General features: G+C 47.8%; 1 protein-coding gene across 13 annotated transcripts in view; it reads left to right on the forward strand.

The window, feature by feature from the left end:
• The window catches only part of CADPS (calcium dependent secretion activator), a 216,362-nt gene extending 208,272 nt beyond the window's left edge, over positions 1 to 8,090 (forward strand). For all 13 annotated transcript variants that reach the window (XM_071550343.1, XM_071550331.1, XM_071550332.1 and 10 more), the window contains 2 exons: positions 4,902 to 5,006; positions 6,759 to 8,090. In XM_071550343.1, the coding sequence (XP_071406444.1) occupies positions 4,902 to 5,006; positions 6,759 to 6,938 (285 nt within the window). In that variant the 3' untranslated portion in view covers positions 6,939 to 8,090. The remainder of the gene's footprint in view (positions 1 to 4,901; positions 5,007 to 6,758) is intronic.
• The last annotated feature ends 10,493 nt before the right edge of the window (positions 8,091 to 18,583 follow it).

Raw genomic sequence — 18,583 nt, forward strand, 5'->3', positions numbered from 1 at the left:
TCTTTTGTCAGAAGTATATAATGTCTTGTAGTCAGTTTTAAAGACTTCTCAACCCCCAAATCCACCCAGCAGTCACCTGCTGAGTAATTTTGTATGCCTAATCTCTAGCCCTTAACTACAAGCTTTCTGCTAATTTGAGACAAATGGGTATTTTTGACACTAAATAGGGCAGTAAAGAATCCCTGACCTAGAAAAACTCCATTCCAAGGCACTGAGAGCAGAAAAATATTCTTTCAGCATCCTTGTGAGACCTTTGGAATGACATAAAATAGCTTTGACTAAACTGTGCTGCAGCCTTCGATTAATGGTTTGCAGAAACTTGCTGAACATCCCTACTACAACTTCCCCCATAAAACTTGTCACTTCAGATTGCCATCAGCCACCACAACAATAATCATTTCATGCCTATTGCTAATTGCAAGCACAGCTGAGGCTCAGCGGGGTGCTCTTGCACAGTCCCAGGCCTTTATACCAGCCTCAATCTGTTGTATGGCACTTGTTCACACACAAAAAAACTACCAGTAAAGGCAGAAAGAGGCAGAGTCACAGGTTCCTTGTAATCCCTCTGCTACCCTGCTGACAACCCAGCCCTATAAGCATTCCTGGTTTTGTCCCACTCTTTACAAAAGCTGAAGTGACCTTAAGCTACTAGTATGTAAGCTTTTGAATGAAGAATACAGCTCCTTCAGGTGCCTTAAGAAGCAGTGTTGCATCTGGCTTACAAGATTCTGTTTGCAGCACCCCTGGGGTGAGCTGTGGCTTCCTGTAACATGTAAAATATGAGTGTGAACTCAAGGTTCATGGCAAGGAACAGGAGGTCATGCTTCCATTCAGCTCACACCAAAGAAGACGGGGGTTTGCAGATGTTCCTGGGTATGTGTAATGACACCACCTCCCGGAAAGCGCAGGAACCCAGCACAGGGCTGATTTTTGATAAAATGTGCCACATTCAGTGTGTTACTTGTAGATTTATTCATATCCATTTTTGAAATTTATGTATTCAGAGACAAACCTGCTATTTCAGCAACTTATTGATCATGCTTTTGCATTCACAAAAAAAAAAAAAAAGGAAGACAGGGGGGTAGGGAACAAGAAAGCTTATTCTTTGAGCTGGTTGGGGTGTTGGATGGAAGTTCATCCCTTGGTATGCTTCAGCTCCTCTATTGCCCATCCTGGAGCATCCCAGCCAGCCCATGGCCCACCTGATCTACTCAGGGTAGCACTTAACAATGAGGATTGTTGGCTGTTGGCTGTGAGATACAGAAGGAGAATTGGAAAACTAACCTGAAAGAGGGACTGAATTCCTGGCTGTGCAGTTACATGTCTGCTTGCTGTGACTGGGGCTCTGAGAGCACCCAAAGAGTGATTGTTTGCATTTCCTCTGCTGTGAGCTGGGTCATGGCTGTGCAGCAGCAGGCAGCGGGGGCTGTGCCTTGCCTTTGCCAAAGACCTGTTCCCTTCGCTGCTGATGTCCTAGTGGGTGTGTGGTATCCACCATGCACCCACCAGGATGCGGCTTCCACAGCCTTTTCTCACCCTGTGTCCCCAGACTGAGTGCATATTTTCCTCCGGGTGACAGACAGGGATGCCAGTTTGCACCAGTAATGTGTGTGTGCCACAAGAAGTTACATGAGTGGTTTGGTCTGTGAGCCTGGACCATCAATGAGGTCTGCTTGTTCTTTATGAGGTGTGAGGACTTCTCAGCAAATACACAATTTGCCTTGGTGTGGCCTTGCCACAGCTGTGCTGGGGCTCCAGAAATGTGCCTGAAAGGTGTTGCAGCCTCATGGCAAGGCACCAAAGTTCAGTATTTGGGCTGTCATCTCTGCACCTCCACAAGGCTAGAGCTGGACGCCCAAGGAACCCCTGTGTCCCTGGCATGTACTCCACTGCCCTTGAGGGAATGGCAGACCCCCTCCAGGCACAACAAGGTGGCCAGTGTCCCCACAGGACCACTCTGTGTTCTTTTGTCTGAGATGATCACATTTCTGTTTAGAAGCATTTGGCTTTGTTTTTGTTTTTTTAATAATATAATCATATGCAAATGTTATCTTCTTTGGTAGGTTAGTCATGAATCAGAGGGCTTGTGCGTCTTATAGCACATCAACACTAGTGATAGCTAAAGGGAACATTTAATTTATGGGCTAACTTATTTTTATGAATATGCAGGGATTAAATTCAGCAGTTGGTGTGTGCTCTATGAAGTGATGTGACGGTTTTGTGTATCAAGATCAATGAATTAGACTTTGTCTTTTTCTCATAAAACAGAAAGTCTTTGGAGTAACTTAGCTTTGAGAGAGAGAGCTCCTTTCATGCAGCCTAGCAATGCGCCTGGCTGAGCCCTTGTCAGCCGGTGCTCAAGAGGAGAGGGGTGTGATTCAGATTTGATGAAGCTCTGAGGAGTTTGTATCTCCCCAGAATCCAGCATGCTGAAGTGCCTACCAGAAACACAGAGAAATGTTTCATTTTGCTTACTCTGAAGGTCTCATAGCAGTAGAGCCACCTTGCCATATCCCCAGGCAGAGGTCACAGTTTCTGTTTGGGATCTGCACAGCCGTGTAGGCGTGTGTGGCGTGGGACAGACAGAAATGGCAGGACCTGCTCCTGCTGGGGCCGTCTCATCTCATGTAGAGGTGCCATAAACACCCGGCAGATTGTTCTGTGGAAGACAAGAGGCGGCAGTGGAAGGGAGAGGGTGTGCATGTGTAACACACGGTCGAGCCGTTCCTCTGTGGGGTTTGATTTAAAGAGGTGTCAGAAGAAGGCGTCTGGGTGACCTGGGCATCCATGTGCCAGAGCAGCCCCAGATCTCAGCTACTGTCATCCAAGAGCATGACTCAGTTAAGCACACTGATGGCAGAAAAGCAGCGTTATGAGTGTTAATGATTTCTCCTTTTTGCCCACGTGGACCTGCAGCATTTCAAGGGACCTCAGACAGGTCCCCCAGTGGCAGCAGTCACTCTGTGCCACCACCAGTTGGCTGCTGGCTGTCCTGGGTTGAGGCACTCAGGGTTCTCTGGGGGTATCCAGGGATGCTCTGACCCCTCAGTTTAGTCCGAGGGATTGAAAGGTATGAAGCCCCAGCAGATCTTCATGCCTGCTTTGCTGATCAGGCACACACCAACTAACCAGGGTGCTTCACTCACAGTTCAACCCCAATCTGACATCAGGACCTCAAGTGACAGCTGATAATGCCTGAGCTTGACTTTGGTTATGACAAGAGCTCCTGCTTGCTGGTCTCCATTAGTTTCATTCAAGCTCTTGACAGCATTCCATCCTGGAGATTAAGGGTCACAGCGGAATCTGCCACAAGTTGCACAAGGTGTTAGCATTGAGCAAGAGGTCACCATGTGCAATTTCTTTGGTGACTCCTCCAGCTCTTTATTTCCTCCATTTTATGAAGAGGTGGTGTGGAAATAGAAGGGCGAGAACATTTTTATTGAAGTCAGAAGGAAAACCCTTCCCTGTGCAGAATGTCTCACCTCTGCTCTCTACTCCTGGTGGAGGGTGGCAGCTCCTCTGTGTGTTACCATATGGTTCAGTGATGTGCATTGAGCCCACAGCTTTGGGATGCTGGTCTGGTTTAGTTTAGACTCATTTGTTTGCTTTGGTGAGGCTCGTGCCTGCTTGTGGACGCTGATGTTGAAGGGTGGAGGGTAACAAATCACAGTTAGAGAATGTTCAGTGGTCTCTGTTCAACTGCTGCCCTGTCAGCTTCTACAACCAGTGGGATGAGAGCATATTTCTCTGTCAGAGACCCCCACCCAAAGTCCCAGTGAGGGAGGCAGTAATACCTGCACTGGACTGATGCAATATATCAGGATCATTGGGAAGGAGCTGCATCCCAGACTAACCTGGGTAGTGCTCAATCAGAATGTTCATAAACTGGTCTGGTGGAATATCTTTAGTATTTTTCACAGGTTCCAGATTAATTGCAGCTGGTCTGCTGTATGGATATGGATCTCTGTGTGTAAGAGAGACCAGGAGAAGGGTGCGACTGTGCATACAGAGGCGTGATGTTTCTGCCTCTAGCCCGCTTTGTAACCAACCCTTGTGCTGAGAGCCGTGGGCAGGTTTTTGTGATTCCCCCTCCCCTCTCAGCCCCCGCTTTTCCTCCTCTCAAGGGCTCGCTGCTCGTCTGTGTGGCGTCAGACATGCCATGTCAGCCCTGCGTGAGCAGGGCACTGATCCACGGACCACCAGAGTCTTCCTGCACTGCGGGGATGGCAGGCTGCTGCCACACTGCTGTGAGCCTTTTTCACAGACAAGCAGCAAAATTTCAGCCCCTGGAGGGGCCCTCTGAGTTCAGCAGCTTGAAACAAGCTCATTTGCTTGCTGCCTTTCCATCTTTCATAGTTGTGAGGGTGAAACCAAAGCATTTCCTGCACAACCTGGGCAGGCACCCATATGTGCTTATACCAGCATCCTGCCCCCCAGCCAAACCTTGCCCCACACAAGCCTCCCTCTGTTCACCCTCTGGGAACCAGACTCGACCTGTGGCTGCTTATGGTTGAATTTGAAGATGGTAAGTAGCTTGAGTGTGGGACTGACACACTTAAAGACAGGAGTGTGCTCTCACAATGGGGGGAAACAGGTTAAAATGTGGCTTGAGCCAAACACATACCACCAGTGCCAAGTGCCATCAGTGGCAAAATCAGATTACAAAAACATTGCAGCATTTCTGGTGGCCTCCTATTAAGTTTGTTGTTGTTACTATTATTAAAATTTAAAAGCTCATGCATAGAAATCCTCTGTAAAAGCAGGTGCCTGTCTCCCCTCTAAGTGTGTGGCACCCCACGAGCAGGCTGGCTGGTGGGGGAGATCGGTGTGACGGTGCTGGGAGCAGTCCATGTTGGTCGGGCACTGATGTGGTCACTGGAGAAGTCCTGTCTCTCTTGCAGCAATGGTACACCAGCTCGATGAATGTCGTGTGCACCTGGCTGACAGACCGCATGGACCTGCAGCTCCACATCTACCAACTGAAAACTCTCATTAGGATAGTAAAGGTAATTGCCCCAAGTGTTTTCAGTGCTCCCTTGCTGCTGGGAGGAGCGTGTGTGTGTCCCTGCATGTGTGGCATGTTGTCTTAGGCAAATGTTACCTGCAAATAAATTAGGCTATTCACTAAAATTCTTTAAAAAAATTAAGATAGTTGTGTCTATGGCACACAGCACAGGACAAACAGAAAATTGAACTGCAAGGAGATGCAAAATACAGGCATGCAGATAAGGACAAAGTAACTCCTTGTATAAAAAAGAAAAAAGAAACTCTCTTGCTATTCTACCCCCAGTACAGTAAGTTCACCAAAATTAACCTTTTTGTGGACAAACGACCTGATCACACCAATGAACCCCAGTGTTAAAATGGGTTAATTAACACAAAAGTTTTTAACACTGTTTTACTAGAAACATTTAAGCCCAACCATGGCTTGTGATTATTTTCTAAATTCAAATGAGATTGTTCTCGTAGTTAATTGAAGCTGTTTCTTTTACAATGGGTGTATATATAATCAACTCTACGAGATCACAAAGGTGAGATAACATACCCTGAAAGTAGCATTTTTTTCCTTAACTGTACGTGTATGTGTATATGTGTGTGTGTGCATGCCTTGGACTAATGATAATTATTTCAGTGTGAAATCACAGTGGTTTACATGAAATAATAAGATCACAGAAGGGGGTAAATATATTTTTGATCATTTTAGGTTCTATCTAATGCTTTTTGGTCTAGTATTTTATAATGTTTATGGTCTCGTGTGCAGTGAACACATTGAAGGCATGAATAAATTAAAACTGAAATGTATTAAATGTGCTTTTCATAACTGAAAACAACAGGCACAGACAAATTATTTCTACTTGTCAGCTAGCTGAGGAAAGCTTTCTTCCTTGTGCTTTATTTATATAAATATTACATTCAGAAGCAGCTACAACAAACCCAAGGCCTTTCTGAAATAGCAGAACAGTAAACAGTTTCCACACAGAGCACAGAGCAGAATTAAATGAACAAGACCAGAGTTTTATCTCACAGAGTCGAAAAGTTTATAAACTCAAGTGAGAGATGTTAATTGTAATAACAAGGGAAATATGGGAACCATGGAATTGCAACTCCAGTTCGAGGTGAAGAAGGAGAGATTTAAGAAACAGGTGCTGTGTGCTTATATTTATACTTCAATAATTTCCTCCAGTATCCCAGACTTAGTTTCTTTAATCCCTATACTGTAGGTGGGATTGTTTAATACGTACCATTCTGGGAACGTGTAATCATGCCTGTGGTTTCAGGCGATAAGAACTCTGCTGCATGAGGGAAAAGAACTGACTTTACAGGCAGGATGGACACATCCAGGAGCAAGGGAAGTTAGTTGAAGCAGAGCCCTTATCTCTTCCTTCGATGTCTTTTTAGACCCCAACCTGCCCTATGCAAAGTTGCTCTGAGTAGCCCCGTACATCCCTGCTTTGAAACCACTCAGCCCGGCCACCCTGCGAGCCCACAAAGGCAGGGCTGGAGTCAGAGAGTTGTAATTTGTAGCCCAAGGCAACCCGAAGGGATCTCTGCCACGGCCTCTATAGCCTCTACATTGCCCAGGGCAATGCAAAACATCCCTGGGACTGGGATTTCCCTGGCATCTCAGCCTCTTCCATTAGCAGCCCCAAGTCCCCAGCACGGGGGTGCAGGCTGATCCCTGAGACAAAGCAGGGGAGCCATTGTCAGCCCTGACCTCTCCATGTTGTCTCCTTCCTCTGTACCTGTCCCTGCTTTAGAAAACCTACCGGGATTTCCGATTGCAAGGCGTGCTGGACTCCACCTTGAACAGCAAAACCTACGAGACCATCCGGAACCGGCTGACGGTAGAGGAGGCGACAGCATCGGTCAGCGAAGGCGGAGGGCTCCAGGGGATCACCATGAAGGACAGCGATGAGGAGGATGAGGAGGACGACTAGGGGAGCTGGCCCGAGGATCAGCTGGGGGTCACCTGGTGTCCATGCATGTACCTCGTCTATAACTCAGTTAGCCACATTAGGAATTTTTATGTCAGCTCTCAATGCCCATGAGAAGTTTACCAATACAAATGCCATGTTAGCTGTGTGGTAATAAGATTAGCACCTCTCTTTGATTCATCAGTTTCCTAATTTCATATCTATATGTTCATAAGCAATATGGAGCACCATTGTTTAATACTGTTAATGGAAAAACTACATAGAAAACATGCTAGGTGTGTCCCTGTTATTAAAGTTTAAACAATGCTTCATTAATGTACTGTATATACATTGATGGTAAATTGTTGTGAAGATGAGTGACTCGAGTCCTTTCATTTATTTGTTTCTCTTCTGTGGATGCCAACTGCTTAAAATTAATTAAAAAACAGCTTTGTTTTTGAAAGAAGAACCAGGCAATTACAAATGATTTTTTTGTTCTCTCTGTTCATTTAAAAACCAGAAAACAAACAAACCCAGACAGCCGTTTGAATCATTCTGCATCCTTGTTAATGTACCAGGCTCTTCCCTTCAATATGCAGTTAACTCCATAGAGGCTACATCCCAAAGGATTAGTCATTCTAATTGCCACACCAGATTAATCCTATCATTATGGATATATCATGCCACATTACAAGTCCAATGCAGTTGTTTTATGTTGACGTTTGCTCCTCTAAATGTTACATTTTTGTTTAAATTTCAAATAACTGTGTATGTACAAAGACAACTTTAATTACAATCTTAGACTATACAAATGTGTTTATAATAATATATTGGATATTTATTTCAGTAGATTGTAACCATAATTTACAATTCCTCTGTTTCACAATGTTTTTATATATGTCATGTACATTGCATTTTGACCAGTAACTGCATGTCCATCAGTCTCTCCTCCAGAGCTTTTACTTTCTGTGTAAAATAGTGATCCATTTTGCTTTTTTTGCCTTATACAAGCCGACAGTTGTAAAAGTGTGAGAACTGTGGCTTCTCAATAAATAACTATTCAGATGTCCTAATAATAAAATATGGAGTCTTTTTATGTCTGCCTTAGGAAAAAAAAAACAAGCTGAGATGTAAGAGCCCCCACCTCTCAGAATAAAGGAATTTTCTTTTCTCATGGGTGTTTTTTAGTTTATTAATTAAGAAGATGGTTTTCTGATTTGCTCCTCAAGGTCAGGGTGGGACTGCACTGTCTGTTCTTAGGTGCAAGGGCATTTCTGCAGTCACCTCCACAGTTGTGTCCATCATTATCTGCACTCTACATGCTATGATTTTCCCCTGGACATCATCAATTGATGACCTGCTCTTGTTCAGCCCCTGTTTTTATATGGCCATCAGCCTTGCCTGACACTTGCCTTCCTCCAAAAGGCCTCAGTTTGTATTTTACTCTCTCACAAAGGAGCCAATTGCAACAGGGAGACACACACAGGGTGGGGGCAGACCCTGAGCTGAAATCACATAACTGCCTGGTTTGAGGGAAAACACGTTCAATGGAAACATACTCAAAATGGTTGCCCAGAGAAGTCGTGGATGCCCCATCCCTGGAAGTGTTCAGTGCCAGATTGGATGGGGCTTTGAGCAACCTGGTCTAGTGGAAGGTGTCAGGAGATGATCTTTCAATCCCTTCCAACCCAAACCATTCCGTGATTCTCTGTTAGCCTGTCAGTTTTCTGGGAGGTTTCAAAGTCCTTCCCTCCCATCACCCAATTCAAACCAGAAATGGTTCCTGCTTGCCCAGGTCTCAGTCATTTGAGAGAGAAGCAGAAAAGCTGATGTGCTTTATGCCCAAGCACGGCATCCTGTTGCCAGCCTGGAGAACCAGGACAAATGTTCATCACACACAAATAAAAGACAGACAAATGTTGGAAACACATCCTGCCTGGACAAGCTTGACTGACATAACGAACCATTAAATTAAACCAACTTCCAGTGTCCAAAAGCCATGAGACATTCCCTGGATATATGGGAGGAGACTGGGACCTCTGGAACTGCCTGTGAAGGAGGTGTTGAGTCACAAACTGGGCTGGGATACTTATGGAGCCTGGAGCATATTCATCTGGATTTTTGGGTCCCTCCCCTCTATGACAGTTTAGCACCTGGTTCTGGAGATGCTTTGCAGCCCCACCTGGATGGTCATGCCCTCCGTATTCAGCACCCACCTTCCCCTGGTGTCCTGCACAGACCACTCCTGGGGAACAGAAGCATTAACAGGGGCTTCCCTTCAGGAGTGGGCAGTGGGCATGCACATTTAGCACCATGTACATGTTGAGAAGGCACATGATGCACAAGTCTTCACTGTAGCCCAGGAGATCCCGTCTTGATTTTTGTCTTACTCCATGCTGCTGGTAGAGGGAAGCATTGCCAGTAAAACCATCTCTGAGGGCTTAGGCAGAAGCATGGCTTTGTGGCCAATTGACACAGGAAACTTTTCCGCCATACCCACCCTCCATCTATGCAACTGCTTGGTCCTAAATCCCCAGAGAAACAGAGTGTTCAAGTCATACTGAGTCTATCAAAACCAGTTCAGGTGCCTTTACGGGTCTGTCACTGGGATGTGTACAAAAACGATCTATATCTCAACCTTGGAGCCTTCAATCCCACCTTGAAGCCCTCACAGGGCTTGCCTGACAAAACAAGTCTCACAAGACATAAAGCAATGAACAAACACCTGGTCCCTTCTTTCTAGGTGGTTGAGATCCACTTGAGACCCACACACATACTGGTGCACATGTGTGCTCATGCCCTCTGCATCCTGTCTTTCAGCTGTCCCAGCTATTTATGTGAAGGACAACAGCTCCACGAGGAGGCACTCAGAAAGCCTTACTGGGTTGGCCACCAGGCTGGTATCAAAGAGCACTGAGGGACACCCAAATCTGTAGCTGTGCTCTCAGGCAGGCAGAGCAGAGCTGCGAAAACAGCTTGATTCTGCTCAGGAAATGGCTCCCTTCTTTTTTTTTAAACACAAAATATTTATTGGGAAAAACACAGCCCACTTCCACCTGCCACCTTTCAAAATAGTGAGCCCTGCTCAGTTTTTTGAATGAGAGTGTGGGCGCAGCCTTCAGGAGATGCTCCTTGGCTGTGCATCGCAAACACACATCGGTACCTCCCCGAAACGGTGTGATGGACACCCTCCACTGAGTTCCTCTGTCATGAGCAATGACCCTGTGGCCTGTGACAGCTTTCTCAATGTCCTCAAATCCCAGTAAGGCACCTCAGAGATTCCAAAACAAGCCAGAGGCTTGGGTACATATCCCTAACAAGGACGCATTAGGCAGCTTACTACTTTTAAGGAGTTTGGACCCAAATTGTGAGCTTCAAGTTACATACTTTAGTGGGAACGGGGAGAAGATCTCACGTACAAGCAGTGCTGCAAAGCAGGATTTAACCTCCCACTCCAGAGCCTGTGGTTGAGCAAAGGAGAGCACTGCATGCTGATCCCCACTGCCTTTAACCCTGTACATAGTTATGTGGGTGCTGGCAGCCCAACCCTGTCCTAAGTGTTTTCTGTACCCTGAGAGCGGGAGTGGGAAGTACCACTTGGGTTAATCCTTCAGAAATGTTGAATACAAAATGGTTTGGTTTTGCCTGAAAAACATCAGTCTGGGTTTAAAACCCTCCTGGCCACAGAGTACAGTTTGGGCTGGGCTCAGGATCCTGTAGAGCAAAGCTCGGGCAGTACCTAAAAGTGGATGGATGGGAGTGCTGGCAAACCCAGACAAGGAATGTGAAGAGCTGCTGCTGGTTCACTTCAACCCATTGCTGTGATGGAACAAGCTCCAACAGTCAAAGGACTTTCTGCCAGTACAACTGCACCTAGATGAAGAATCTGCCAGTACAGTTATGTCAATCAGTTTTGGGGAAAGAGGAAAATTTCATTCTTCTGCCAGCAAAATTTTAAATGATAGATCAGGCCAAAACTTCTCTCATATTTACAGGGAAGTCCAGCAAAAATATCCTTTTTTTGACAGACTTACTTAAAGCATGTGGCATGGAGACTGAAAATGCTATCAACTATTTGACTGACAAGTGTCAGCAGCTGTTCATCCAATTTGTTTTATATTTCAGCAACTAACAGATTCTTTCCCCTCTGCTGTAATGCATGTCTTCTGGCCCATAGGCATCTTAGAAATTGCTTTTCTGCCTCTCTAGTGACCAAAATGTCAAAAATATTAGAAGACAATTTGTGTTCAGAAGCATAAACAGGCATGCAACAAAGCAAAGATGATTTTGTCAATGTTCAGGCTGTGTTCTTTTTTAAAAAGTCACAGCAAACCTAGGGCAAAAATTACTTCTTTAAGCTTTAAAAGAAAAAGCTAAAGCAAACAAAGCACTTAAAAAATCAGTACAGGTTAAACCATCAGCTGCAAAGAGGAAAAGCAATTGTCTAGTGGCCAAACAAAACAAAGCAGAGCCATATGTCAACCTCTGCACATTGGCTGTGAAGTTCATGACTTACTGCCACCATCACCAGTGTTTGTTCAAAAACCTGCTCCATGGTGCAGGATTCAACAGAGTCACTGCTGCATCAAGCCAAGCCCAGCTAGAAGAGTCCCTTAAGCCATTCACAAAACCCAGGCTTCTTCATCTTAGGTCTAACACTGCTTTCAGAAACTCTTTCATTCTTGACTGCATGTCATTACAATTATTGCAGTTTTCACCCATTCTGAACTTGCTGGACTAAAAAGCCTGCCCAACACCTCTCTCTGGTGAGCTGTATTCAGCTGTATTACCTTTAATCAAGCACATTTAGGCTCTCAAGCTAAACCTGAAGTGGTATTTTCCTCTGATTTTCCAGAAGATACATATTCCATTTCAATTTGTAAATCTGCATTTTTTTATAACTGTGCAAAATATGGGAGAAAAAAGTGCAGAGATTATATGCAATCTGCCAGCAGAGTTGTGTGCCATGAGGAAAATGCCTCACAGGTCAAAACAAAGGAAAACACTGAGCAACAAATTAGTTGCAGGCAGTAGCTAATATGGAGATCAAAAGATTAAAATCAACATACAACGATGAAATCACTGGAATAATAGGAGCACTTAAGAAGATTAAGTCAATAACAGAGTCCAGTACTACAAAAATAAGATTTTGATTATACTGTAAAATTTTATATTGAGAGAGCAAAAGCAATTACAACCATGACATGCTTTGCTCTCCCTGTCTTAGACCATCTTGGCTCATTTCCTATGCAAGGAATACAGTTGTTGAAATAAACAGAAATGTTATGACTCAAGTGCTCGATTCAAAAACAAACCAGGTGGTCAGATCAGATTGGGGACTGTCAAGATGGGGTCTGTAAAATGAGGACTTGTTGCAGATCCTGGAGGATATGACAGCTGGGGGGAACAAAGGCCACACCATTTAGGACTGATTTCGGCACAGAGAGCTCCACAAGCAGCTGATCTCGGGGCTGTCCCAGGCTGTCAGCTGGAGAGAAGCACACACTGGAAGGGAGGTGGGAGGAGATTAATAGCTCAAAGACTTAAAGTGAATGTGGTGGTGAACTCTGATAATGGGGGAAGGTATTTTTCAATCCAGCTAAAACAGCAAAGATTGCAGGTTTGGTTTCACATCAAAGGCAGAGCACACAGCAGCCTCCAAACCATCTGGACCCTCACATCAAGGACAGGAACATGTCCTCCTGTATCCATGTGCACCAATTCTGGGGATCACCCTGTAGCTCAGCCCAGTAGGGATGGGAATGATGACCCACTGAACAGCAGCTAAAGCTCACTGTGATATACGTACCCCTAGTCATGTGCTTGCTGTGCAAGCAGGAATTGTTGAGCTAATCCCTCCAACACACACTGGCCATAGCAATGGGACACCGGCCCCATCCTTTGGACTGTAGGGCCAAAGGCCTGGAGTTCCCCAGGGATAAACAATTACCCTAGTGAAATTCTGCTCACCCCGTAAGTCTCAGAGCACTTGGTGGGTTCTGCAATGCTCTGCATTTTGTGAGGAAGAGCTGAAGAAGCTCCTCTGTACCCCAGAGCTGATGACTCACCTGGGCTTTTCTCTCAATTGTTTTTTCAGCATCATTAACTCCAGCCCCACCCCCAGCCCAAAATCACAAGACAGGCCAATAGTAAAATCAAATAAATAAATAATCAGCCATTTTTGCATAATTTGTGGGTGTTCTTCAACATTCAGGAAGTACTTGGGTTGTGTGCTAAAGTTTTTCTTCTGGATTTTTAGTTTGGGTTCTCATTTTTGGGGCAATTTTTAGTGGTTCTTCTAGATCATGTCTTCTGGGGTGAAATCAGCCCTTTTCTTGTGCTCAAGTAGCACAGCAGCAGTTTCACCAGTCAATCTGGGAGTCTTGCCAGGCTTTCTCTGACTTAGCCGCCACCACCAGGGACAGGGATGCTGCAGTCCAGCCGGTCCCACACGCCCCAGGGGAAGGAGGTAAGATGCTGCCACCTCCGTACCACGCAGACCTGCAGCCGATGGGGACACCTGTGACAACAGTTCAAACAAGGGCAAATACAAATCTTAGACAACGTAACATGTGGCACAGCCAGAAAGACCAGACAACACCGAGTGAGGAGTGAGTGGCAGAAAGACAGTGGAAAAACTGGCTTTGGAAAGATTCTCTCTCTGTTTGGTTTTCTTCGTTGAAAAAGCAAGTAATTTGGAAAATGAGCTGGTTTTCTATCTCATTAAGGGGAGAATAATTCAAAACACGTGGAGTTTGTCCCACTTACTTTTTTGGCCATCCTTCTTTCAAGCAAAAAAAGGAAGGAATAGGAACACAAAACTGAAGTGGGATTCTACCCATTTTCACTGCTTTTTGCTCCTTTTTCTGAAATGTTTTCAGTAGGAAAGTGAGAACAAGGCCATCCCCCCATTATATTCTCCTTCTCTACCTCCTCCCACCTTTTCTCCTAAATAGAAAATAAGGGGAAAAAACCCCTACAAGCCCAGGAAAATTTAAAAGCTCCCACTCTTTCAAAACAAAAAAGTACAACACTTCTAAACATTAGGAAGGAGCATATTTCAGGGTTCAGAAATGAAATGCAGCATTGCTCCATTACTGCAACACAACGGATGACTATTTCCGACAATAAGGATGGAGAGCAGCAGCTCACCCGCTCAACAATTCCTTCCTTGCCTTAGTGGCCAGGTTGACTTTAGACATGGTGTGGATTCCACCAACTCCTCGCCTGCCTCCTGGGCCAGACCAGTCTCACACCAGGAACTAGGTTTCCCTCATGATGTCTCTCCCCACGCCTCACAGGCAGCAGGCAGCGTTTTTGGGGCATAAAGCCTGGCTGGGATCGAGCCGCTAGTTACCATTCCTGTTGACAGGCAAACTAGAATAGGCTCTGGCTCGCTTTCTCCGAGCTGCGGAAGGAGGAATGAGCTGGGAAAAGAGTTCATTCAATTGCTTCTGTTTGGCAGCTCTGCAGGACTCTCCACATAGACAGAAAGAGATGTGGCAAGTAAGGAGTTGCCATTTTTAGAATTACATAAGCCAGTTTGATTGCCATCAAGGCACTCTGTGCAGCTCCTGCCACGGTGCCCTGCCGGTTGCTCTGCAGTGGGACTAGATTTCAAACAGCTTTAGAAACAGGTCAGATACCAGCTCTTAAAATTGGACAGGTTGAAAATGTCGATGCTATATTCTTGCATCACTGACAAAGTTGAACAGCTCAACCATGCAAGAACTCTGGGCCAGTTTGCTTCCAAAATCCCATGAACAGCATTTGCTCTGGACCTGTGTCGTGCTCCAAAAACTATCTCCTCAGTAAAAAAAAAAAAAAAAAAAAAAAAAAAAAAAAAAATCTAAAAATAAAAAATAAATTAAAATTACCTGCCTACGGATATGCAGTAATGTGTACGTAACTCAGTGAAAGAGATGAAAAAATAGTCTGGATGGATTCAGTACCTCTGCTCCTGCCAAAGTGGCCTTGCCATGCACTGCCCCTGTCCCGGTCGTGGCACTCACAGATGGGTGACAGGGCAGCAGGGTCACCCCACCGACGCTCCGGGCCCTGCAGGATGAAATGGACTGACTGCCCATAGGGACTGAGGCATTGGCACTGCTCCTGTTACACAAGGTATCACGGTTTCAAAGGAATAACGGGAAGCAGTCACATGGATAACAACCCTCCCTTCACCTCAGCCCCGAACTTTGCTGTCCTGACTTCCCTGTTCATTGCTCTCTAATTTGCCCAAGCAGTGTCTGTCTCAGACCACTGCAAACCGAACGGCAGCCAAACACCTGGGGACCATCCCTGGGCTGGCCCTGCGAGGCCGTAATTTCTGCCTTGCACTGAGACAGACCCAAACCCAGCCCAGAAGGGCCAGGGCCGGGCAGCACCACAGCCCAGCCTGACTCAGGGCCGCTCTGCCACACCTTGCACCAGCCACAAAACCACATAAAAAGCTGTCACCCGACTGGCTTACTAAGACAGCCCCATCCTAAGTGCCTGGGCTGATGTCTCCTCCAGTCCATCACCGTCTGCTATTAAAAAAGAAAAAAATAAGGAAAAGTATTTAGAAAAATACATATAAATAGCAAAGCAGCATGGAAATCAAAGCCACCATTTCGGAGAGATTGAAGCATAATGCTAATAACTTTCGGCAGCTTCCACTGTGGAGTTTAAGCAGCTGCCAAGTTAAATAACTAGGAGGATCCTAAGTTGTCTTCCAGTGGACCAGAAATGCCCAGCGCCGACTGCCCGGGCAGGGGCGGCCCGACGGGCACGGGGACCCGGGCCGGGCCTGGGGGGCCCTGCGCTCCTAGCCGCCCGGGACCCGCCCGGGACACGTCCCCGGGAGCCGATTGCTGAGCGGGTCTGGCTGTCGAGGGGCGAAAGAGGAACCCCAGGCAGTTTTCGATGTCGACGGCCAGGGAGCTTTAGGGGCTTGGACTGTCGGGTGCGTACGAGACCCTCCGAGGGGAGTGGGGGCTCGAGAAGCCCCGGGTGACCCGGTGTGTCCCGCATGGGGCCGGCCCGGCCGGGCTCCGCACTCGTTTTTCTGGGCAGGCAGCAGCACAAAAATAACTGTAGGAGTGATCGCGCCCGCATGAGAAGCGGCTTTGCGGCGTGAGCCTTCCTGGGAAAAATCCGCAAACCATTTCCCCCTTCAAACGTCGAGGGTGAAGGATTAAAACCCCACGGGAGAACAGCCTCCACGGGAAAGGCCGCACGCAGTGCCGCGCCGGGACCCGCAGCACGCCCGACGTGCAGGCGCTCCTGCCTCCCAAAGCCGGGCTGGGCCGCTCGGCGCCCCCAGACCCACCCGCCCCGCTCGGCGCTCCGAGTGGCTCGGTTCGGCAGTGGGCAGGCGGCGGGGCTGGGGCAAGCGAAGGGGTTGGGGCAGCTGTCTGAAAGTCACTCAGTTGTAATATGCTCGCCGGAAGAGCAGAAGTAGAATCGATAGAGACGGCCTCCAGCTGTGCCTAAACCTGCGAATTCAATTAAAATACTGAGCTCCGATGCCCGGGTCATAGCTGGGATCTCAAAGCCCTGATGCACAAGGCGTGCGGTACCCGGCTCCTCGCCGGCCAGGAGGCAGCGGCACGGCCCGAGCCGGTACCCGGCCTCGGGATGCACCGGAGCTTCTCCGGGCTGCGGGAAGGAGGCGGCCCCGGGGCTGCGCACGGGGTCCCCCCATCTCTCCTCACCCCCAGGAGCCCTGAGGCCTGCGGCACCCGCTGCCCCGACCAGGGCGATGGGTGCGGAGCGGCGAGCTGTTCCCTCGTCCAAGAATGGAGGGAGGGAGGGAAAGAGGGAGAGAAGTCGGTCCAGCAAACACCTCGGCAAGGACGAGGGCGGCGCGGGGAAACTGGCAGCGAGCTCCCGGCCCCGGCTCCGCAGCCCTCTTTTATCCTGCCCGAAATCATCTCGTTTACAGAAAATATTTGTTTGCACTATTAGTTGGTACTGGAGTTAATTACTCAACGTGTGAGCGGGGAGTAATATGGATAAAAGCAGCCCCAGTGTTTATTGTGTGGGTGAGCTGTTTGAGCGGTGCTTGAATAAACTGCAATTAGGGTTAGATAGAGATTAATTAACATGTGAGTGGCAAGGTGTAAAATAGTTCCCAACCCTCCACTCAGTATAATCTGCAGGCGAGGAAAAGAAGTTTGTGGAGGCTAATTAAATACTTTGCTAAAGCCTGCGAGCCCCGGGAGCGAGCGGAGCCCAGCCCAGCCCAGCCGCCGCCTGCCCGCTCCCGCTGCCTGGAGGAGGCGCGGGCTGTGCGGGCAGCGCGGCGCGGCTCCCAGGGCTCAAACGGGCTCTCCCCCAGTCCAACCACCGGACGGGGCTTGTGTGGCTCTCCGTGGCCCCGTCCCAGAAGGCTCCAGAAGCGAGACGGTTCCCTCGCTCCCTTGAACGCTGACCCGTCAGATCCAGACAAGAAGGACGGAGCGGGCAGGGCTAGGGGGATGCCAACACCTGATGCTCCAGACGGGGTATCCCCGCGGGGCAGGGCGCTCCCCTTCGCCCGCAGGCAGCCCCGGGGCGGCCGCCTCTTTCAAAGTTTGTTTCTGGAGCGTGTTGTGGTTCGCAGGTGAAAAAGCCTGTCTGCAAACAGCCGCCGGCGAGCTGCCCCGGCGGGGAGAGGAGGCGCGGCTTTGTCAGCGCCGCACAAAACCCCCGAATTCCTCCAAACTTTCTTAGGCGTGCGAGGGAGGCGGAAAAAAAATATATATTGGGGCCTTTTCATCGCTTGCTTTACCTCTGGCCAGGCTCAATCTAAACCCTTCACTCCCCCCTCCTCTCCCCCGGATAATCCTCCCCTTTATTTTAGAAACACACAAAACCAGGTTCCACGCAGCGCTATAGTGGCTACAAGTGAAAGAGAATTGAGCGCCCTGAATCGCTGGGGGAAAATTGGTTCGGCTGAATAGCCCCAGCGAGGGACGGGGCGGCTAATCAGGGCCCGGGGGGTGCTGCCGGCCCCCCCCAAACAGGTGGACGAGGGACTCTCTCAATTACCGGGTCCTCGCATCTGAGGTTTCTGCAAATCCTCCCCTCCCGCATCACAGCGTTTTAATTAGAGAGAGGAAGGGAAGAAACCCCGGCATCCAGGCACTATAATGCATCGTCGCCTATTGGGGGGGGGGGGGGGGGGGACAGGGAAGAGGAAAGGCGGGGGGGCACAAAAAGGGCTAGAAGGGCAAGGGAGAGCCGTCCGGGTGCCCCCCCCCGGGGCAGCGGGCACCTTTCGGGGGTAACAATTTGCAGAACTCCCGTTCGCTGAACACTGGTCTTTCCTTATTTTTATTATTTATTTTTTTAAAGCAGCGAAATCCAGTCCTGGACTCGGCTCCCTCCGCATTTATTTAAGGCTAATCACCAGCTACCCTGTGAGGGGAGAGGGGTGGAATTAAACTTAGTTTAATTAACATTAATACACTGTCCTAATTAATGGGTTGGCTATTAATTTATACATGCTGGGGAGGCTCGCAGATAAGTGACAATTTATTAATTATCTTCCAGCTCGGTTGCAACGGAGCTGATTGCAGATGGGTTGCCAAAATAACTCGAGCATGGTTGCGTGGTAGTTGCCTTAGAAAAAAAAATCATTCTCCCCCTTCTTTAAAAAAAAAAAAAAGGAAGAAGAAGAAGAAAAAAAATCCTCACGCTCA

The sequence above is a fragment of the Pithys albifrons genome, chromosome 3, assembly GCF_047495875.1.
Source record: "Pithys albifrons albifrons isolate INPA30051 chromosome 3, PitAlb_v1, whole genome shotgun sequence".
Classification (NCBI taxonomy): domain Eukaryota; kingdom Metazoa; phylum Chordata; class Aves; order Passeriformes; family Thamnophilidae; genus Pithys; species Pithys albifrons.